At 62.8% G+C, this 23019-nt stretch overlaps 1 protein-coding gene across 2 annotated transcripts in view; it reads right to left on the bottom strand.

Moving 5' to 3' along the window:
• PLCH2 (phospholipase C eta 2) overlaps positions 1-21590 on the bottom strand; it is a 64434-nt gene extending 42844 nt beyond the window's left edge. Inside the window, exons 1-2 of one of the 2 annotated variants that reach the window (XM_006044644.4) lie at positions 21094-21590; positions 19286-19445 (exon numbers count right to left, since the gene is read on the bottom strand). In XM_006044644.4, the coding sequence (XP_006044706.4) occupies positions 19286-19364 (79 nt within the window). In that variant the 5' untranslated portion in view covers positions 19365-19445; positions 21094-21590. The remainder of the gene's footprint in view (positions 1-19285; positions 19446-21093) is intronic. The other variant, XM_044942883.2, reaches the window with a different exon arrangement.
• Positions 21591-23019: the final 1429 nt, after the last annotated feature.

Here is a 23019-nt window from a genome sequence, read left to right as displayed (position 1 = left end):
AGGTCTCTGCAAAGCAGCCCCTGCAAGGGGGACCAGGGAAGGACTCGCCGGAAAGGGCCATCAGAACCCATGGGCCAGAGGTAGAGGGCAGCCCCAGGGAGACTCCTGCCCTGCCCCTATTATAGCCCCCAAGGGCCCCATCTCACCCTGGGCTCCGCTTCCTAAGACGCATCAAGTACCCCCCAACTCAGCCTGTGTTGATGCTGTTTCCTTACAGACACAGAATATAACTCCCAATAATGCCAAGCCCAAAATAACCCCACAATGCGCCACGTGCCAAGCACCCACCGGAGAATGTAGCCGAGCTGAGCACAGCTGCAGAGTCGCTTTAAAAATACTCTAAACACGCACATGCAAACACACACAAACCTGCTTCGAGGATGCCCGCCCCACCCACAGCAGGTAAGGGGTGAAGATGGGGGCACAGGCAGGAGGGAGACCCTGTCCTCCTCCCAGGCACCGACAGGAGCCCCCAGGCAGCAGCACGGGTAGAGGGGCGGACAGAGCACCCGAACGTGCTCTTGCACTCCTGGACGCGGCTCTGACCCCCGGCCTTTCCCAACCCTGCCCCTGAGACCTCGTGGGATGATGCTACCTACCCCAGCGGGAAGGCCAGTAAGCGGGGCAGCACCCCGGGCGAGCTCGCCTCTGCTGGAAGACGTGGCTGCCTGGACCTCCACCTTCCCCGATCCAGCCCGACCCCATCTTGGGCCCTCAGCCCCCGCCTGCTCTCTTCTGCCACCACCCCGCCATCCCAAGGGGCAGCTGATGCCCCCCATGGCCAAGGGAGGTACAGATGGGCCTTTCAGGGGGCTGTCCTCGGCTCTGCTGGGGGGCGGTGGGCCTCTCCCAGGCCGGGTGCATGTCTGCCTGAGGCAGGTGGAGGAGACACCGACTGGGCCTCTGGTGCCCAGTCCCAGATGCCCACTGGCCTCGACTTCCACACCTGAAGGTCCTGGGCCTGGCCAGCTCCCTGCACCCCCAGCCCCAGGGCTGCACCTGAGAAACCCAGTCTAGCAGCTCTTCAGCTACTGAGAGGCCAGCAGGGCCCAGACACTGCAGAGGCCAACCCAGATCCCCCCGCCGAATGTCAGGAGAAGCTCACTGGTGCCCAAGTCTTCCCCTCCCCACACTCGGGGCCTCATCCGTGAGGGGCGCTCCAAGGGCCCTCATGGTCCCCACATTCCAGGATCGCGACCACAAGATTCCCAGGAAGGTTAAGGCAGCCATCAAGCCACCTGCTCCCGGTAAAGGGGCCAGGCCCACCCAGGGCATTACCAATCCAGTCCCAGCAGAATGAGGGACCGAGACTTGGACACTTGGAGCCTCCATGGAATGACCCCTCATTGAGCCATCCTGTGGGGGGCAGCCACGCAGGCCATACCCCACGCAGGCTGGAAGGGTGATGGCAATAGGGACAGGCCACGGTGACGTCCATTTGCTCAGTCCCTTGGGACGCAGCTTCGCCCAGAGTGACACAGGCTGGCTTTGCTCTGAGGAAGCAGAGCCCCTGCCTGCCCCCCATCCCCAAGCCCATCTAGGTAAGCAGAGGTTGCTGGAGCCCAGCCCCTGCTGCTGCCCGAGGGCCGGGGTGGATGGCCACCTGCTGCTCTGGAATTCCACTGCGCCAATCAAGCTGCAGCTGAGAAGTGGGCCACGGCCTGGCCTGGAAAGCGGTTGCTCAGAAACGCTCCGTGGTCACGGGGTCTGCTCTGCAGCAGACGGCCTGCGGGAGCCGCGTGCTGCTGAGGTGCCCGGACCTGGGGTGGAGCTCCCAACCATCCCCTCCTGCACCCCTGGGGGAGCGGACCCCAGCAGCCCGGATCTCATGCTCATGGCCTCTCCCACCCCCAGCAAGGCTCAGGTGGTGCTGGATGCCGAGGACCCCAAGCCTCGGGCTCACCGGGGGCTGGGGGCTCCCTTTGCTACCCCTCCCCACCTGAGGAATGCAGAAAGGGCTTTCCCAGCAACCCCTGGCCCGGTGTGGGCCACAGTCCTGGGGACTCTGGCAGCTGCAGCAGCCCACCCCAGGTGGGGGAGGGGGCACGCACACCCAGGCAGGGCCCACTGCTGGGGTCGGCAGGAATGGGATGCCAGCACCCCAGGGGGCAGGGTGCACAAGAATGAGAACCCCAGCAGAGCAGCAGGACTGGATCCCGGCACAGCTATCCTCCTGGTGGGGGTAAAGCCAGAGGGCAGCACCGAAGGTGAGGGTCCTGTTTGTGCCAGGAGCAGTGGTCCCACCCCCCGCACCACAGCCAGCATGGCTGGGCCCCGTGACCCCTTCCATGAAAGGAAGAGGAGCCAGCACCCAGTGAGTGCCTACTGTGTGCACAGACTGTCCTAGTTAACCAGCCGCCACGGGTGTCACCTACGCCTCCACCTGCTGCCCCAGAACTCTGGCAGGTCACCCCACCCAGCCTCCTTGTCCTCAACTTTTAAATGGGGCAATAACAGGACCAAGGTCTCTAGGCCTGGAAAAAAACACTCATAAGGGGGTTTCCCAAGACCTAGACAGAGGGACAAGACCCCTGGACCTGACTGGACAGCCCTGGCCAAGCCTCCCCACATGGGAATTATTTAGGTGCCTCTCCAGGCAGGAGGGGAGGGCGAGGTGGGGGGAGGCGACAAGAGGCGGGGGCAGCCTCACGTCCCACTCGGGCCAGCCCTCTCCCCAGGGATCACTCCAGGGCAGCACTGTCTCTAAACTGAGATTAAATCCTCCCACCAGGCTGCTCTCCTGCATGCAGGGTGGGTCCCGGGGACCCCAGCCCAGCACGGCTCTTGGGAAGCTCCCATTTGCTCCCTGAAGGCTCCATCCAGCACCCAGGCCCAGCTGTCCCCTGGGCTCACCTCTCCTTTTGCAAACCCGGGTGGACACGGTGCCTGGGGGTGAGACAGTGGCTGACACAGCCCCACAGGGCCCCCGGGGGTGCCCCATCCCAGAGGGGCCCTGCTCAGCCTGCCCTCCAGGCTGCAGGGAACACAACCCCCACTGCCCAGGTTTGGCATTTCTGGAGGGTGACAAGATCCCAGGATCGGAACGTGTTTTCTGTGTGAACAGACACTGGCACAGGGAGTGCCGGGTGCCAGCGCCGCCCCCAGCTCAGCCCCCCAGCTCAGCCTGAATCATCCCCTCCTGGCAGTCCCGGCGGGGGGCGAGGGCCAGGCTGGGGGCCCAGAGCCCATGGACACAGTAGGCAGAGGCCATCCACTGAGGGCTCGATCCACAGTTACAGGGGAGCTCTCTGCTCCTAGTGCAGGGGACCCTCTCCAGGCGGCCCTAGCACTGGGTAAGGGTCCCACACCGCCAACCTACAGGGCTGCCCATGGCCCTCCTCCTGAGGAACGGTGAGGGTTAGGGCTCCAGGGGTGAGCTTTGGCCCACGGAGCCAGTTCCTGGCAGGGGTCTTCCGGGGAGCAGGAGTATATGGCTGGCACGGCCCCCAAAGCCATCTTCATAAGCCATATTCTTGGTGACAGTTTCTGGCCTGTTGCGGGAGGCTGCAACCCACGGACATCCCCTCAAATAACTGTGGGGGGTGGCGGCCCCTCTGAGCGCACACAGCTCTGGGCTCCAGACCCCCAGAGGAGCTGGGGCAGGCCCACCACTCCGCCTCCATCCAGAGATGGTGGGACCAGGGGGGTCGGGAGCCCGTGGCCCCTTGGCGATGTGGAGGCCAACAGAGGCCTCCATCCTGGACCACCAGGCCCTGTCCGCCAACCGCTGCCTGGCACCCTGGGTCCTGCTTCCAGGGGCCGAGCGACAGGAACCCATGTTCCCTGGGGAGAGCAAGGAAGCCCCAGCTCGAGTGGAGCAATCGCCACCTTCTGGCAGGCTCCTCACCTTGGCTACAAGTTAACTCATTCACCCTGCCATCACCCACATCCCTTGTGACAGGAGAGGATGCTGAGCTTGGGGAACCAGCATCCGGCCCAGGAACCCACAGCCTGGAGAGCTGCAGGTCCAGGAATGCTGGGAGACAGTGGGGCTCAGGACCAGGCTGTAGATTCGCCCCTCTCCGTTTTCTGAAGGGTGCACCAGGCCTCCCGGGAAGCCTTTGTCCTCGCTGCTCAGGAAAGCGATTGGGAGCTCCCAGAAAAGTGGGCCATTTGGTGACTGGCCCAGAGCAACACCCTATGCTGAAAGACCACCCAGAAAGGAAGGGAGCCTGGAGGACACGGAAGGTCTCCTGGGAGGCGGGAGGGGCAGGAGGCCCCAGCTTTACTCCAGATGGAGAGCCAGGCTCTCAGCTCCACTACGGGAAGGGGACAAGCCCCTCTGACCAGCCTCAGGATGCCGGCCACTGCTGGGAAGCTGTTGTATACTCCCTAAGGGCCCTGGTGGAGGCTGGGCTCTGCTGAGCTCTGAGTATAGAGAAGTGGCCATGCTCACCCAAGTTACAAGACCTGCAGGCTACCAGCGGCCATCGCTCAGCCCTAGGCACTCGGAAGCAGCAGAGGCCAAGGGGGGAGGTTCTTCAGGCAAGAGCCGAGTGGGGGGTGATGGCAAGGGGGTCCCCACTGGGGTGGGGCAGAGGGCTACACACACAAACAGCCTCTCCCTTACTGCACTGCAGGCTATTACGTCCCCATTCCACAGGTGAAGACACTGAGGTTGAGTCCCTGCCCGAGGCCACAGAGGAGCTGAAGAACTGGAGCTGACCCAGGCCTTCCCACTCTGGGGTGGGGTGGAGCCCTCCCACTCCTCATCCCAGCCGTCCTGGGAGGGCAAGCCCAGAGTAGACGGTGCTCCCAGGAAGCGGAGCTACCTGCAGACCTGGTCTCCACCCATCCCTGACCTGGTATCCTGTTTACAACACGTATTTAGTAGCCCATACCTCTCTTGAGTCTGTGTTTTCCATGCTCTCAGCTAACACCTAAATCCTGCTACACACAGTTCTGGGGCTGCAAGGGGCCGCACCGGGGCCAGAAGGGCCTGGTCAGAGCAGCTGACTGAGGCACTAGAGCCCCCAGATTGCTGGCTGCAGGGGTCAGGCTCTGATGTGGGGCCATTTGGGAGACCTCCCACAGGGGGTGCTGTGACCAGTGGCCGGTGGGATCTGGGAACAGCCATTCACTAAGAGGATGAAGCCCCTGCCCAGGACCCACCCGGCCTCCACACCCCCCAGGAGGCCAGGACCTGCAGGGCCCCCTCCGCACCTGCCCCCAGGAGCCTCAGGAGTCAGTTCGCATCCCTGTCTCTCAGCCAAGGAGAGATGGGGGTGTCGGAAACCAGGAGGCAGCCAGGCAGGGCTCCACAGCTGGGCAGCCCTGCTCATATGTCAGAGAACCCCATGCCAGCCCCATCCTCAGCCTGGGGCGCCCAGAGAGGTGAGATCCAGGCTCTGGCTCACCAGTGGGTGCAGTAGACTGACAACACGACTAATGTGGGGTGCTGAATGGCGGCCCCCAAAAGATGTGTCTACACCTCAGATCTTATTTGGAAAAAAGTCTTTGCAGATGTAATCAAGTTAAGGATCTTGAGACAAGGCCATCCTGGATTACCCAAGGGAGACTAAATCCAACAAGTGTCCTTGTAAGAAGAGGGGGAACAGGACACACAGAGGACCCGGCCGAGTGAGGACAGAGCCTAAGGCTGGAGGATGCAGCTGCAGGCTTCAGAGGGAGCGAGCTCCTGTCGGCACCTTGACCTCAGACTTCCCACCTCCAGGAGGTGTGAGAATAGCACCAGTCATTTGAAGCCCCCCAGTCTGTGGTCATTTGTTCCAGAAGCCCCAGGGCACTCATGCTACCCTCTGGGCTCATGGGTTCAGGAAATGAGACACTTTCTTGAGGCCTCTGCTGGGGTCTTACTGTCTGGGAGCCACCAGGACAAGGACCACAGAGGCCTTAGGCCCAGGAGCCTCCCACCCTGGCAGGGAGCCCCTTTCAAGAATGACTCGGAGGACGGAGACAGCTCGGGGACCAGGGGAGGCCAGGCAGGAGAACCGGTGCCTCGCTCAAGTCAGAGTTTCCCCCAGGCTCTCCCTCCCTGCGTGAGAAGGCAGGGACATTTCAGAACCTGCCCCTACCACCGCCCTCCCTGCCCTCCTGCCTCCTGGGGTTGAGGTCTCAGTCATAAATGAAGCCCCGGGGTCATAGCCCACCCTTCGACCCACCCACAGGTGGTCCCCGCCTCCCTCCATCACAGCTTTCCTGTCCGGCTCACGTGTCTCTGTGCTCCCCACACCCATCCAGCTGTTTGGTCCTGTTAACTGGTGGGACAAACCCGTGGTGGGTGCCCCCAACGTGCCAGCCATTCACCCTTTTCCCCGAGGTCTGGGAGCGAGACCCTGTATAAGAGCCAGGGTCCATGCACATTTCTGCAGGCCCCACAGGGATGGAGGCAGTGAAGTGGTTGCTGACCCCACAGGATGAAGGCGAGGGGAGCCTTTCAGGGCCTTCCCCACACATTTTCAGGGCTGCCTGGATGGGCTTGTTTGCCATTCAGCCTGAGCCTCCTGGAGCCCCGGGCCCAACCTGTCTGATGCAGAGCAAGAGCTGTGAAAAGAGGCGTGAAGAGTCTGCTCTGATCTGCGGGGGTGGAGACCCTGCGATCAACCCCAGAGGCTGCTGGGAGCACAGAGTGGGGAAGAAGCAGAAGAAGAGCCTTGGGGGGTAGACTGGGAGCAGAGTGGACCCCCAGACCACTCTGCCCCAGAGGGATACACACACACACACACACACACACACACACACACAGCTGCAGGGGCTGGAAGCTATCATAGACCCAGGCCAGATGAGCCCCAGGGAGCACATGCCCTCGGGCCGGGGCCCTTTCCCCGGGTAGGGCTGGGTTGGTTAGCCAGGCGGCCTCCTTTGTCCCTTTGTGCTGGGCTGCAAAGGGACAAACTGGCTGGCTGGCGGCTGCGCTGGAGACATCTCCCAGGAGCCCTCCCTCCCCGTTCCGTGGATGCGGGCCTGTTACACAACAGACCTAAGAATAATCCGGAGGGCGGGCAGTGCAGGGAGAAGGCCGTCCTGCCTCCCGGGACCCCTAGAGCTGCGGCAGGGGGTGGAGTCAATGGTGTGTAGGTCCCGCTGCCGCCTGGGGCCGGGGTCTGTCTGGAGGCTCGGGGATCCCCCGGGGCATGCCCACCTCCAGCACCTGGGAGACTGGGCAGTAGAGTCCTGACTCCCACTCCAACCCTGGCTCTCAGGATGGGTCTGGCAGTTGGGAGGGGCAGGCAGAGCCCTAGAAGGCCCAGGGCCCTGTCTGTCCAGTGGCCCTTGGGGTCAAAAGTCCTGCTGGGCCGCAAGAAATCTGCAGGTTCAGTGGGTATGTGCCCCGAGCCCCTGAGGGCTGTCCTTTCCCAGCAGCTCCCAGCGTGCGGGGCCTGGGGGCTACAGTGGACATGGGTGCATGTCAGGGTAGGGGACAGTTGACCCAGCAGTGACAGGAGGGGAGCAGGTGGCAGGCCACCCATGGGTCCCGGGCCCAGACTCCCGTCCTTCCAGGGAGCAGCTGGCAGGGCTGGCAGGATAGTTACCAGCTAATGAAGTAGTCCAAATAAGTGCAAGGTAGCAGAATATATACAAATTGGCCCACAGCTCTTCATCTACTGCAGACATTAAAAATTAAAATCCAATTACAACTCGTATTGTCAAACCTGGCTGCTGCGGCTTACGGCAACCTGTGTGCAGGGTGGAGGATTATGTAAGCTGAGCTCTTAGCTGCATGGAGTAAGGGCCTCGAGGAACCTCCTAGAGAGTCTGCAAGCACTTCTCCTACCCACTGGCCCCTCTGGCACCTAAGGGGTGCCAGACCTGCCCCAAGTCCCAGCTGAGGGAGTCCCTGCCTGGCCACCTCCAGGAGGGGTCGCTGCCAGCCTGCTGGTCGTCCTCCCAGTGCCCCCAGCAGCCCCCTGACAGCAGCCGCATCAGCTCTGCCAGTGGCTGGGTGACAGGCCCAACCCCGGGGACCCCAGATCAGTCTTGGGCTCACTGCGCTCCCTGGACGCACCTCATACAAGAGGTCAAGGCCAGCAGACCCCCCCTGCCTCCAGCCAGGGCACCCCAGGCACAGCACACACTGCCTGGCCTGAGAAAGGGTGAGCTCTCTCCCACCATGGGCACAGGGTCACTGCCTCTGGTCAGGCACAGGCCAGGGCAGGGCCACCGAGCTGTTGGACCTTGGGAAAGGGGGCCGTGGAGACCCTTCAGACACGGTCCAAGGGCACACACTCCACCTGCCTCCCCGCACTTTCTGGAACCCCTGATCCTCCCCACAGGGCGGCACAGAGGATGTGGCTATGGGTTAAATGCAGAGGGAATATGATGGGAGTGAGGGGCTGCTTATCCCAGAATCCTAGGGGAGACAGGCCAGCTAGCTCCTGTTCTCACCACCCAGGAGAGGAAATGATGACCTCTGACCTCTGTGAACCCCCTCTGGGGCTGCAGCTCTCTGACTGGTCTGGGGGCTCAGAGGACCCTGGCTGATCACAAATGCTGCCGTGAGTGCAGCCTTCGGGCCCCAGGTGCCACAGTGTCACCTCTCAGGGGCCATGCACAAAGGAACAGAGAGGACACAGAGCCAACACATTTCCAGGGGTGGAGAAGGCCATGGGGAAAGGCCAGCCTGGGCAGGGGGTCTGCGGTCACTCTGTGCAGCTCAAGGGTCCCTGAGAAGGAGAGGGTGGAAGAGAGGGGTGGGGAGGCCTTCTGCTTCCTGGGCTTCCTTCCTCTGCCAGCCACAGAGGTGTCCACATCCCCAAAATTACGCTGGCCCCCTAGCTCCGCTCACAGGCCCCGGGCCCCAGGAAGGCCTGCTTCTCCCACCCCCATCAGCAGACCACCTGGGCAGAGCTTTCCCTGAGCCTGGCTGTGTCCTGCCAGCCACAGCAGTGCCCACCGCACGCACCCCTGCCTGCCAGCACTCGGAGAGGCTGGCCCGAGGCCAGAAGCGGCACCTGCATCCCCAGGAGACATGCCAGCCCCTTCTCTGCGCAATGTCCACCCAGCACCCAAAAGGCAGGGCCCCTGTTGTGCCGTCCACACCCAACTAGAGAACGTGGCCTCTGGACCCGGGCTCTGGGGGCACAATCTCAGCTCAGACATCCATCCCCAACCAGGGCAGGAAAGTTTGCAGGGGGCGGCCCCCAGATCCCTCAGCCGGCACCTGCAGCCTCCAAGAGAGCCCAAGACCTTTCCCGTACCATCCTACACCCATACCCCGGCCCGACCCCTCCAAGATCAGGGCCGAGGTCTGGACCTCAGAAGCAGCTCGACCCACCAGGCGGCGGCGGAGGCCGGCACGAGGGGAGCCGCTCGCGCCCCCTCCCCATGGGGCCCGGACCCGCCGCCCAGGGCAGCGGCGCCCCCGCGCGTTCACGGAGCCCAGGGCGCAGCAACAGGAGCGGCGCGGCACCTACTGTGCTTCCGCGGGGCGGCTCCCGCGTCCATTGTCTCCGAAACGGCGGCAGCGGCGGGGGGCCGCGGCAGTCCGGGCTGGGGCGCTGTCAGCGGCCGGCGCGGGGCTCGGGCTGGGGCTGGGGCTCAGGCTCGGGCGGCATCGCCCAGCCGACTCGGAAGCCCGCGGCGGGCTGTGCGCGCGGCGGGCTCGGCGCGCTGACACTGCGCCCCGTGGAGGCGCCGCGCGCGGAAAGCGCTGTCACTCGTGCCTCCCGCACCACACCCCCTGCCCGCCCCGCGCGGGGAGGGGGCCGGGGGCGCGGGCTCGCGGCCGGCGCAGAGCTGCGGGCGCCGGCCGTGGAGCCGGAGCGCAGAGCGCGGGGCGCTGGGCACATAGTGGGGCCAACCCTCCGGCCCCGCGCTGGCCCGGCCAAAGTATAATACATTCCGGGTAAGGATGCGCCAGGAGCCTCCCCGCCCCGCCCCCACGCCGCCCCTCCGGGCCTCGGGTAGGCCCGGGCCGCGGGACCGGGAGGGGGGCGGGGCCGAGAACCGCTTCCCCATCCCGAGGCAGCGCACTTGTGGAGCCAGCCGGCAGCTCGGCTCCGTGAGTCGGGCGTGTGCCAGGCGTTGCCTTCCCACCACACTCCCATCCACCGCCACCCTGGTGCTTGAAGCAGGGACCTGGGCCACCCCTCATCCAAGGCATAAGGTGGCACGTGCAGAAACATGCAGGAGTGCCTGGAGCTGGTGGGGGAGGGGTGGCAGCCCAGCCCCAGAGTGGTTCCTGGGCAGGACACCAGGCACCCCCACCCCTCAGCTCACACCAGGGGGCCGAGGGCCCTGAGTCGGAGGAGGGGCGCTTAGCTGCGCTGTCTTGGAAACTGGGACACTCCCCCCCCCCCCCCCCCCCCCCCCCCCCCGCAGTCGGGAGAGAGCCTGGATACCACGGGCAGCAATGGGAACTGCCCACTGCCTGCAGGCCACAAAGGACAGCACTCCCTAGCAGCTGCCCCAGCACACTCCTTGTCAAAGATCCAGGTCCTTGGGGGCCCCCTAAGCAGTGACGCACAGGCTCTGGACCCTGGTCTCTCCTTCGTGGGACCTCCCAGCCAGATCAGGCTTCCTGAAAGCCCTCAACTGCCCCTTTCTACTGCAGTGGAGGAGGCAGGGACAGGCCGGTCAGAGAACAGGTCCAACCAGGCACCCGTGTCCAGAGAGGCCGAGATCCCGCCTGCCAGCCCTGGTCTGGCAATGACAGGAGACAAGATGCAGGCTCGGGTCCCAGCTCCCCACAGACCCATGCAGATGTAACCTCAGCTCAACCCCTCCCCTCTCTGGGCCTCAGTTTCCCTGAATATAAGACCTGTTGGTCTCTAAGGTTCTTTATAGACTGCTGCAGCCTGGAGAGGCCCAACTTTCCCCAGGCTGCATGGTAGGTGCCATGATGTGCCACAGACCGTGGGGTGGGCCTCAAGATCCCTCCCAGGCAGGGCCTCGCAGACCCCCGAGAGATAGCATGCTGGCACCGGCCAGGGCCAGCCTATCTCCTGAGGGTTTCTGCTTTCCCAGTGCACTGGACAAGGGCTGAACTCCTGCTCCCAGCTCCCCCTGCACACCCGCACTAGGAGCTGTAACCAGGCAAGTGCTTGGGGTGCTTATCTAGCCAAGGCTGACCTAGCTCTGGCAGCCAATGCTCAGGCTCTCCCAGGCATCAGGCTCTCCCACTGGGCTGCAAACTGAAGACAAAGACCGCCCACCCCCCTCCCCCGCAACACTTCCAGTCAGAGAGAGACCTCCAGAGCTACAGAGGCAGCAGTCAGGTCATGCCCGCACCCTCCACAGGGATGCACCCTCCATGCCCAGGGGACACAACTGAGTGAGCCCAGGACCCAGGGACAGAGAAACACAGAGACACCCAGACACACAGAAACCAAGGGTAACGATGAGACAGGGAAACTGGGCTTGCTCCCACAGGAAGCCAAAACTTAAATGCAAATTGGAAGCCTTGAAAGAAGGCTCCATCCTGAGCCAGAGACTCCAAGAATCCCCAAAGAGGACCACAGAAGCTCTGGGACTCAGGGCCTCCAAACAAAGAGGCTGCACAAAGCATGGGCTGTCTGTGTGTGGATGTACCTGCCACATACAGTGTGCGGGGTCTGTGTGGACACTCCTACTGCACTCGGCATGTGCTGTCTGTGTGGACACGCCCTCCAGATCCTCTGGGGGCAGCCTCAGCAGCCAGGATGGACAGCCTGCTCTCCCCTCACCCACTTGTGCCCCCACTGAGACCCCCCCCCTGGCCACCCTTCCTTACCCATGTGTCTCTGACTGGCTGCTATGCAGGCCTCCCCATCACCTCCTCTGGCCTCAGGGCCTCCCTCCAAGGCACCCTACCCCTGCTTCTCCTACACGGGCCTCAGCAGCCTGCTCTGGCTCCAAACCCTCAGGGACTCTGCTCTCCTGTCACTCAACACAGACCGCTCAGCCTGGTGCCCAGGGAGCCCCACCCACTGGCCTCCACCCCTCCCACCTGGCTCCCAAGGCCTGGAGTGAGACCCCTCCTCCAGGAAGCCTTCCCTGGTTCCCTCATCCTCCGGGCTCACTCCCTCTGGGACTGCCACACAGAACTTCCCTTGAGATGTCACAGGGGCTTTGCCCTTGTTTCCAGTCTGTCTCCAGCAAGATAATGAGGGCCCTGCAAGCAGGGCACCCTGTGCCCACTGCTCCCCCAAACACACCAGCCTCTCTGGCTGCAGGTGGCCTCAGGCACATCTGCTCTCCAGACTGACCCGCTGCTCCAGGAACCTGGAAATCCCCATGGGCAGCATTGCCTGGCTCTGGGAGAAGCAGGTGGTCCTGGCGAGAGCCCAAGGTCACCCTTGAGGGCAGAGGCCCAGAGACACACACGTAGAGGCAGCGAGAGGCACAGCGCATGCCATGGGCAAAGCAAGGGTGTGCTCACCAGATCAATAAGCATAATTGGGTGAATGTGCAATTCTCACCCGCTAAATTTAGAAAGTGTTTCAGTTTCCACCAGCATCTGGTCTTAAGACATCTCGTTCTCCATCAGAACTCAAGACAACGTGCAGGATCAGAGCCAGCTCACCCATCTCCCGCCTCTACACACAGCGCAGGGGGCAGCCCTGGCCGGGCCAGCGCTGGCCTGGGTGGCAACCAGCTATCTCCATGGGCACCAGAAACGGAGTGGGTGAGCTGCCCCCAGACCCCCGGGGAACTTTGCTGCCCCAAGATGGTGCTGACTGGGGGGATCTCTGATGGGCTGGAGGTCTCTATAGGCTCTACCAGCCCTTAGGAACCATCGATTCCTGACCCTGCTTTTCCTTGGAGAGGGAGCTGAGGTGCAGAAAGAGGAAGGCACTGGCCCCAGGCCTCCCCCACCAGAGACCAGGTATTTGGCCCCCAAAGCACTTTTTTCATTGGCAAGGGTGGGCACTTCCATCTGGGTCTGGCAGGACAGGGAGGGCACCTGAGCTGGATCAGGACTCAGTGAGCCTGGTCCAAGACATGTATAATGTGGCCATCCACAGGGCCAGGCCAGCCTGAACCCCTGGGTCAGGCAGCACAGTCTGCATCTGGATGAAGGAGGTAGAGCACATGAGCAACCCCCCCACCGGGGGCTCTCAAGTCCTGGGGCCTGCAAGGGAGCTGCCTGTGGACAGGAAGGGTGGGAGGCTGGTGGGCAGGCAGCGTGGGGCAGAGGGCTGCTTCCAGAGCAGGAGCCGGGGTCAGCTGGGGAGAAAACAGTCGGCGGCTGCAGCCCACAGCAGCATGGACATGAAGGTCCACAGGCCAGGGAGGAGGCGCGGATGGGGCTGGGCTGGGGTGCGGAGGGGAGGACAGAGTCCTTGACCTGCCCAAGCCAGGGGTGGCTGGAGGGGCCCTCTCCTGGCCCCGGTGGGGAACAGGACAGGGTGGAGAAGCACAGCACCCTCCCCGTCTTCCCTGAAGGCACCCCAACCCACCCTCGGTGCCCACCACTGCCTTCTCACCTAGCTGGGGGTCACTGGCTCAGGAGGGGCAGGGAAGGACCTGAGTGACAAGGAGGGAGATGGGTGGGAGAGGGGAGTGTGCCTTAGACAGTGGGGAGGGACAGAAAGAGAGGGTGGCCAGAGCACAGGAGGGTGGTCCTAGCAGAGAGACCCTCCCCAGGGCCACCCCAGGGGGGTCTCTAGACCAGGAGACACTGGGGCCTGCCCCTCTTCTTACCCCATGCCCAAGCCCCTGGCCTATTCCACCCACCACTCTTGTGAACCAAATATGGCTCCCATGCAGCAGCCAGCCCATTCATTCATTCCCCCACTTGTTTGTTCCTTCAGTTCTGTAACCACTGACAGACACTCTTTGTGAGTCCCCAGGGTACCCAATGGGATGATGGGATTCAGTGGGCCCCCATCCCAAGACCCCTGCCCTGGAGGCCTCTGCCCACTAACCAGCACGAGCTAACCAACTCGCCTTGCATCCTGGTTGATGAAAACTGTCACAGCTGACACTAGGCAGCTTCCTGGAGGAAGCACAGCAGGAGGGATCCTTAGAGGGGAGGGGCTGAGCAGAGGGAGCAGGGCTGGGGGTGCGAGATAGGAAAGGGATGCAGGGGCCAGATCACAGAGGGTCTTAGAGACAAAAGTGAGGAGGTATTCTCAGGTCAGGTCCAGAAGATAAGTAAGACAGGTGGTTAGTGGGGAGGGGCCAGGAGAGGGGAGATGAAAGCCTGTGCAACAGGAGGTCTGGCTGCAGGCCTTGTTAGGCAGATGCGGACACCCAGGTGGCTCAGACAGGCAGGGCCATGGGCTTGGAGAAAAGTGTGGGGACCCGAGACATTGAGAGCAGAACTTGGGCTCCTGGACCGTGGGGGGCAGTGCTGTCCTCTCAAACTGAGCTGACATCAAATTCTCATGCTGACAAGTCTGAGATTCGGGCGGAGCCGTCTGACTGGCCTTGGGATGCCCACGGTGCACCCAGCCAGGAGGGGAGCCTGGGCATCTTGAGTGGGGTGACTCCTGGTGGGAGTAGAGAGTAGACCTCAAGTCTCTGGGGTGGGCAACCATGCTCAGAGATCAGGGGGTCTGAACCAGGCAGAGTGGCATCCTGCTGCTACCCAGGTGCCCCCCTCGTGGCCGGCTGGATGGAAAGCAGACCCCGAAGCTGTCATCCAGGGGCCAGGTCTGGACTACACTCTCCCTCTCCCACCGGCTCAGGTCTGGAGTCCTGTGCCCGCACACGCTGAGGATTAGCTGTCCCCTGCCCACATGGCTGCCCGGCCCAGTGGGAGGACAGAGGCCCTGGGCACTGGGCTCCGGAGTAGGTCCTGGGAGGGGCCAAGCAGGACTTCATGCCCCTCACCCCCCACCCACCTGAAGGGTGTCCTTCCTGGCCCACCCTTCCTCATCTAGCCAGACTCCAGAGAGATTGGACCAGCCCCCTCACCAGTCCCTGCAGAGAGCTCCCAACCTGCCACCCCTAACACCCCTCACCTCACAAACACATTCATACATCCTCTGGCCTCAGCGAAACCCAAACAACTTCTGCTGAGCTTGCTACTGGCCTGGCTGGCTTCCTCTGGCCAGGATGGTTGGGTACAGTGCTTGGAGAGTGAGCCACCAGCACGGGTCAACTCAGAGGTGTCCTGTGTCCAGTGCATGAGGCCCCCTGCTCCCCTGGCCTCACTCTGAAAACCCCTAAGACCAGGTTTCCTCCCACAGGAAGCAGCTCCCAGGGTCCTAGCTGCAGCCCCTGACTGTCCACTGGCCCCACACACTGGACCAGCTGCTCCGTCTCCTGCTTCTACCTGCCACGGCCCCTTCCCTTCTCCTGATCAGAGTTCAGTGGTCCGGCCCCCTTTCCAAGCCGCCCTGGGGTGCCCTCCCCTCTGTAGACCCGGCAGGATAGTCTGGGGCCATCTGCTTCCCCACCCGCCATCACAGCCAGGTCTCTGTCCCAGGGCCTGGCCCAGCTCTGACTGGGTTTGCTGGGTTTCTGGTGCCTGAATAGTTGGGAGCTGCAGGGCCCAACACTTGTTAGAAGAAATCTCCCCTGTGCAGAAGCTCTGAGCTTGGGGGACCCCCCATGCTACCCAAGGTGTGGAGGCTGGGGTATCCCTCTACACCCAGGGCCTGGGCGGATGCCCAGGACCAAAACAACTCATGGCTTCATCCACACAACTAGCCCAGGATTCACGAAGACAAGAAGCGTCAGTGCACGTGGCACCAGGAAGAGAGCCTGCAGGATCAGAGGACATGATCAGAAAGGTTCTGTCCCCCATCCACCTGGCCAGGCAACCCTGCAGTCAAGGGCTCCTCTAATTGCTTGGGCTGGGCATTTACTAGAGAAACACCCTCACCACACTCTCCAAGACTGGGGAGTCCAGTTGGCCTGCTCACCCTCTGGGCCACCTGTTAGAAACTGTGTGTAAACGAAGAGTTAATAGGCCACAAGTGAGCACCTGAGGGAAGCGGATGAGCTCATAGTACTTGGACTTTATCATATCTACTTCGTCTACTCACAGGCAGGGTTTGGTTTTGCTTCTCTAAACCAGGCTGCATTCTGGATTCCTGAGGATAAGGACTCTTCCTGAGGGGAGCATGCCCCTGCCCAGAGGCCCTCAGGGTGTCCAGAGAATGAAGGAGCCCAAAGCTGCTATTGTCCTGGGAGCCACAGTCACTTTGCCCAGATGCAGATGGTCCTGAAGGTGAGTCCATGAGTCCTGCCTCCTCCAAAAAAGCCCATGGCGCCGCACCAAGCAAGAAAAGGCAGCCGGGGAGGCCGGAGCAAGTGCACCAGACGCCAAGGCTGCCCAGGAAGCTGAAGGTGGGAGCTTCAAGAGCTTGGATGCCAAGCACACGGCGCCTCCAAGGAAACAACGAGAGGCACAGACTGAGATGCCTGCATAACTGCCAGCGATCACAGGCTCACTGGGTGCTCGGTACTGGCCGAGGCACCGCGTCCACCAGAGTGAGGCAGCCAGGAAAATTCATGCTCTGGAAGAAGATGCGAAGGTTAGAAGGGAGCCCCAGGTCTAGGCTCCCAGGGCGGGGCTCAGCAGGAGGGAGCAGGAGAGTGAGGGCCAGAGAGGCACAGGCGGTGACCTGCAGCAGCTGGAGCTGCACATAGAGGGCAGGGGAGGGTGCGCTCTGTGCCTCCAGACCATCTCCAGCAGGCCCCGCCCTCAGCAGGAAAGAGACGCAGCAAGGCCAGCACAGGGGGACCAACTCCCAGGTAAGCAGGCAGTCTGAACACACTTTGAAGCCCCAGGACCATCCGCACTCCTGCCGTGTAGACTCCCTCCAGTCCCCACCCCCAGCCTCACGGCCCAGAGGCTACAGCCGCCACAGACCCTCTGGCCCCAGGTCAGCAAGGACACCCACTCCACTGACCCAGCACTGCAAGCCCCAGGGCGGTGGGGGGCCAGACCCACGCCTTGAGCCCCTCCCACAGCACCCCCAGATCCATAACCTCAGGGCAGCTCATTTGCACTCTCCGGCCTGGTGCATGGGATTAAGTAACTCTAAATGCAGGAGAACCTGGGTAGGAGACCACGCTGTGGGGCTGGGGCCTGGCCCCACCCTGTCCACTGGCCCAGGCCCAGTAGGAGCTGGTGCGTGTGGTCTGCTCTGGGCCAAGAGCCCTAGGCCAAGATGAGAGCCACAGAATGTGAGCCACACCAGCCACACGCACTGCCCGGGCTGGAGCAGGGCCTGCCCCCATCGTGGACACCATGGATGCAAGTCCAGTGTGGGTGGCACTGAGTGGGCTCCAAGTGGGTCACTGGCCCCATAGCCCGAGCGACCAGGACTCCAGAGCAGCTCCCAGGCCCCCACTTCTGGGGTGCCTCTGCCCCCCCCCAATGGTTCCCACTTGGGGACAGAACTGGCCTGGCCAGGGTAGCCATTGTGGCCCACAGGAGCCCAGACGTGCTTCAGTTCAAGGCAAGAAGGAGCCTTCTGACCATCCCAGACAGCCTCCAGGACATACTGGCCTGCTTCACCGGCTCTGAGCCTATCTCCCAGCCCACGGGCCTCCTACCATCCCGTGCTCACCAGGGCTGCCTCAGGACCTTCTGGAAGGACTTCCAGGCCAGATCAGTCCCCTGCCCAACCCTGCCAGCCCTGCCCTCAGCCCCACACCCAGCACAGGATCTAGCCTGACGTCAGCATCAGTGAGCCAGGCGTGGGGGAGACAGGAAAGCATGGAGGCGGGGGCTGGGAGCAGGGGGAGGGGCATCAGTCTGAGGGTGGGGCCCCCTTTCCTCAACATCACAGCCCCTCCCAACAGCCAGAACTGCCAGGGGCCCAGAGGCCTCCCCTCCCCTCCGCTCCCTTGTCCAAGCACCCCTTCCTTGGGTGTCCATCCCAGACTGAGGTGAAAGGCAGGCCCTGAGCCCAGGCAGGGGACCGTGTGCCTCCAAGCAGACACCCCCTCAGGCGGAGAAAGCTTGTCTGGGCGCATCCAGGGAATGTGGAGGAATGAGGTGGGCGGCTCCCTCGGGGCCCAGAAGTGGGGGACAGGGAGCATAACGCCCACAGGTGTGCACACACTCTCAGCTCCGTGTGCTCTGCTGGGGGCATGGCCCCCCAAGAGGAGCAAGCCCTCGTCTGCACGAGCACACACACACACACCCACACACATGCAGGCACGCCCCACTGAGACACAAATCCGTCATCATGCCCACGGCCTGGTGCTAGCCGAGCACCATGCAGACCCCCACCCAGGACATTCCAGGAGAGTCAGGGTCCCCTGAGCTGCTGTGTCTGCCAAGGAAGCTCCAGGAAGAGCCCCCCGCCCCCCAACAGCAGGCAGAGACAGACATGCTGCACAGCAGAGGGCCCAGCCAACCAGCCAGAAATCTGCACCCCAGGGTCTCTCCCTCTGGGTGGGCGAGAGACCGCCCCTGGGCACCAGGCCAACCACATACCTGAGAAGGAAACACTGCCGAGATGCAGTGTGCCAGGCCCCCGAGTTCTGCTCCCGTGGCCCATCCATCCCCCTCCCAGGTGGGCTCAGCACCCCCTCATCCTGCAGCTCCTGGCTCGGGGCTGGCAGGCCCACAGCAGCGAGGGGCACACACACTGTGGTAACCTCAACTCAGCCCAGCATGTGGACCTTGGGGCAGACAGCAGCCAACCGCCCTGGGCAGGGAGGGGACAAGCCCCCCACCTCCCTGTAAGTCTGCCACACGTAGCGCTGCAGGCACGGTCTGTCTGGCGGGATGTGGAGCCTGGGCGGTCCAGGGAGGAGCAGGACACCGCTGGGTGCCCACCCTCCCCTCAGGCAAGGGCTCACACCTGGCCAGGTCCACCCACACACCTGCACGATTCCGAAAGTTGGAAGTCGAGATGCAGCAGACAGATGTTAGGTGATGGACGTGAGAAGACTGGAGAGCCAGGGTGTGGGGGCAGCTGGAGCCCATAGTTCCCGCTGCATGACCGCACCCAGCTACGCCCATGAGGTCTGTGTACTTTCCAGTCTGGATACTAAACTCCCGTGGTTTTTAAAATCAAGAAGACAACGGGCTCTTCAACCCACACAACCCACTTCCGAGGCCACAAGTGTCCCAGCCAACAGACCACAGGACACCAGGAAATGCGTACCAAGGGCCAGAACTAGAGGCACGGCACATGGTCATAGGAGGCCCAGACCAGCTGAGGACCCCCCAAGCCAGCGCAGGGCTCGCAGGGGTCTGACCGAGCCAGACGGAGCCGGAGAGAAAGCTGGTAGCCCCCAAGCTGGCTTCCTAATAAGTCTGCTTGTGCTGCGTCCCCTGTCCCAGAAGAGGTCCCACTCCTGGCAGCCCACGGCACCCCTCACCATTCCAGAGGAGCAGGCCTGACCCTTTCCTCAGGTGGGACCAGGACATCACACCTGCTGGGTGAGCCCAGAACCACGTCATTGTCTGGCTGGAGACCGCACTCACCCACGGGCACGATGTTGGTGCTCAGGAAAGACCGTCTGCTCTCCAGATCAGGGCCCGGGTCCTCGGGCGAGGGTGCCATCGCAGAGGGACCTTGGCTCTCGGAGGTGGGGCAGCAGGTGAGAGGTGGAGCTGGCCTGGATTACTAGCTGAGGCTGGCCATCTGCAGAAGGCAGGGAGGGGCTGCACTGAGATCCCTCTGCCCGGGGTCCCCCGCCCCTTCCCCTGCCCAGATGGACTCTGGGCTTGCCCCTCACCACATCTCAAGAGGCAGGGGTTGCGGGGCTGGTGGGGTGAGGCCTGTCCAGCTGTCCAGGTCAATGCTGGGGCAGGAGGGCAGGAGGCGGCTGAAAGGCAGTCCAGCCCTACTCCCTCTCCAGCGCAGGGTGCAGGGCAGCCTGGTGGGAGTCGGGCAGGAGGGCGACCCCGCCCCCCGCCCACCCCCAGAGTATCAAGGCTTTGGGAGAGGAGCCGGTACAGCCAAGGGCTTCCCAGGGGGGCTCAGTGGTAAGGAATCTACCTGCCAGTGCAGGAGATGCCGGAGACGTGGGTTTGATCCCTGGGTGGGGAAGATCCCCTGAAGAAGGAAATAGCAACTCACTCCAGGATTCTTGCCTGCAAAATCCCATGGACAGAGGAGCCTGACGGGCTACAGTCCACGGGCCGCACAGAGCCGGACACGACTGAGCACGCACGTACACGCACAGGCGCAGCCAGAGGCCGGGACCATATCAGTGGCCTCATCACCCGAGTGTGGCTGCATCGCTCTGCTGGGACTTGTCCCACAGCTTGATAAATTTCAAAGGCAAAACAGGGGGTGTTTTCACAGAAACCAGCCAGCCTCTTCTGCTGTAGATAGTACTGGATGCCCTGGCCACACAGGGGCCCCACAGACCACAGAGGGAGCCCAAGGCACAGCTGGGCCCCCTCTGCCCTCAGGTCCCACTGCACTGTCACCCCCAGGTCTGCGGTCTCAGGCCTTCCCAGCCACCACTCAGTCTGGGCAGTGGCTCAAGGCCGTGCTGGCCTCTCAGGCTGCCCCTTGCCCCTGGGCTGCTGGGCCCAGGCGCCGCCCAGCCTCCTTGTAGCCTCCACAGAGGCTCTGTCGCCCCTGGGCCTCTGTTCAGGCCCCTCTGCTGCTCCCCCCACCTCTCCTGCATCTACCCAGCTCCTCAATTGCCCACCCATATCCTTCCATAGGCTTCCTCAGTGCCCACTCCCTCCTCTGAGCCTCCTCCCCAGGGGCACAGAAGGCCTTGGTCACTGGGCTCTGGAGACCTCCTCACGTGCACAGGACAGAGCTTCTGAGGCCTGGCCCTGGGAGGGACATCGGGACAGCTAGGCTCTCAGACCCTGGGAGCCACGCTCTGCCCAAGGGGAAAAAAAAACAGCTGGGGGTGGGGGCAGCACCCCCCAAGGGCCCCTCAGAGCAGCCCTACTTTGTAGCCCTTCTCCGGCCACCCAGGGAAGAAGGGCCCCTCCTCCACTCCAGCAGGCTTCACCCCCATCCAGGCTCTCCTCTTGCCTCACCCCCATGCCAAATCAGCAGCAGCAACCTCCCCCAGAATAGGCTGCCACTCCCCAGACTCAACCACCAGGGTCCCCCACCCCCGCCTTGTTCATCCCCTCCCCGCTCCCCCAGGAGTTCTCCGGGGTCCTGCTCATCCCGTGAGCACAGGGGCAATGCCACTCAGCCCTCCGTCCAGCCCAGAGGCCTCGTCCACCCCAGCCAGGCTGGGCCTACCCTCGCCCTTCACAGGCCTACATCCCATCCTGGGCCCCTCTTGACGCGGCCCGGGCCCCCGGCTCACCTGCAGGTAGCTTCTCCGGGGCGACTGGATCCCCACGGCCCCTTGGCCACACAGCCCAAAAGGCAGGCACTGCTCTAGCCGCCGTGCCGGCTGCTGCCGGGGATCCAAGCAGGCCTGCGCTTCCTGCCGCGGCGGGAGCCCAGGAGCTGTGCCCGGACACGTCTGCCGGAGCGGGGCCGGGCGTGGGGCTCGGGCTGGCACAGCAGAACCTAATTAGGCAGCAGCACCCACTGCGCACCAAGGCGAGGCCGCAGAGGACTGTGAGGTCAGCACCGGCGCCTTGAGCCTTCGCTACCGGCCCTGCCTGAGCCATGCCAGGACCCTGGTGATGCCCCTCATTCCAGCCATCCCAGTCCCCCATGGGGAGGGTCCCCAACTTGGCCCTTCCTCATTTCACAGGCTGACCCCCAGCTAAGGAGTGGGCACCTCCCAAATCAGGCCTCCAGTCTCTGCCCAGACCCCAGCTCAGTTGCCAGCATCAGGCTGGGAACTGGCCGCTGCCCATGGGTGTGCAGTCGGCATGACGTCATTAAGAATCAGGCTGAGTGGGTGGGGACGGGGCCACGAGGCCCACTGGACCCCTGCCCCTCAGAGGCCAGCCAGGACAGGGCGGGAGGGTGGGTGCCACTGTCGACGCACCAGGAACAGCTACTTGGCAGCCACTTCAGCCCAGCCTCAAGGCTGGGCATTGGCCACTGTAGGCAAGGGAGTCTGCTGGTCTGGGTGTGGGCATTGCCATCTGTGTATGTGGGCTTGGCTGGCCACCCTCCAGCCTATCTGGGCCTGTGCCCTGACCCCCAGGCTAGGCAGGAGTGACCAGGTAACACACCCACACGTCTGGGTCCAGGGGCTTCATGGAGCAGGACCCAAGCCCGGGGACAGGAGGGAAGGGCTTCAGTTAAGGGCAAGTCCTGGGTACAAGCAGGGATCACTCAGCCAGGGCCCGTGTGTGTAGCCTGGGACCCAGCCACTCTGCCACAGAGAAAACCCCTCCTAGCCTCAAGGGACTGGGGCAGGGGTGCTGGAGGTCACACATTTGGAACAACACATCAGAAAGAAGAAGAGAGACCTCTCAGGGGAGAGACACGCATGGTGAGAGCACAGCAGCAAACGAAGGAGCGGAGATCCGAGGGGCAGCCAGCCAAGGCCATGCCCCTGAGCACTGCTTCCCAAAGTGCAGCCCACAGAACCCCAGGTGCCCAGAACTTTGCAGGGGCCCTCAAGGTCAGAACTGTTCTCATGATTCCCTCTCCTTCCCCACGTAGATGTGTGCACCAATGGGGGCAGGGGGTAGCGCTCGCTCTGCACGGATCAAGGCTGCAGGGCCACGTCCTCATGCCCTGCGTCACCACGTGCTCAGGATTGAACAAAGCAAATGCTGTTTCCCTGAACACGTCCTCAACAGAGCAGTAAGAAGGACGCATCCGTGAAACCTCAGCTCTGGGTTCGCATCTTTCTAGTTTTCTGTTCGAGATGACGACAAAGGGCTCCCAAGTGCACGCAAAGCTGCTGCCCCTGAACCGGCCGCGGATGCAGCCACAGACACCGTGTTTCACCCGGAAGAACAGCTGGCCCTGCCGTATGGGTGTGCAGACATCTACCAGCTGCTGTCAGAAACAAACGGAGTGAGTCCGCCACTTCAGAGGAAAAGAAATGAAATGACAAGAGCTGCCGCCAACGCTAAAAGTCAGAGCTTAAGTGAGTATCAGCTTTTGGGGAGAAATGGTACCCACTGCTGTGGGTCTGATAGCTTCCCATCGGTGACGGCTTTTTCGCATGAGATTGGTGGTGTTAATATGATCTAATGAAACATGTTAACACTTGGAAAATCCAGCAAATGAGTATTTCCCAAATGACCAAAACAGGATAGTCCAAAATCATGGTGAAGATCCTTTGCAAGTGAAAACCAGACCAGTGGGTGTTGGT

The sequence above is a fragment of the Bubalus bubalis genome, chromosome 5 (genome assembly GCF_019923935.1).
Source record: "Bubalus bubalis isolate 160015118507 breed Murrah chromosome 5, NDDB_SH_1, whole genome shotgun sequence".
Taxonomy (NCBI): domain Eukaryota; kingdom Metazoa; phylum Chordata; class Mammalia; order Artiodactyla; family Bovidae; genus Bubalus; species Bubalus bubalis.
Note: the sequence above shows the minus strand (reverse complement) of the source record. Positions and strands in the feature narration are given on the sequence as shown.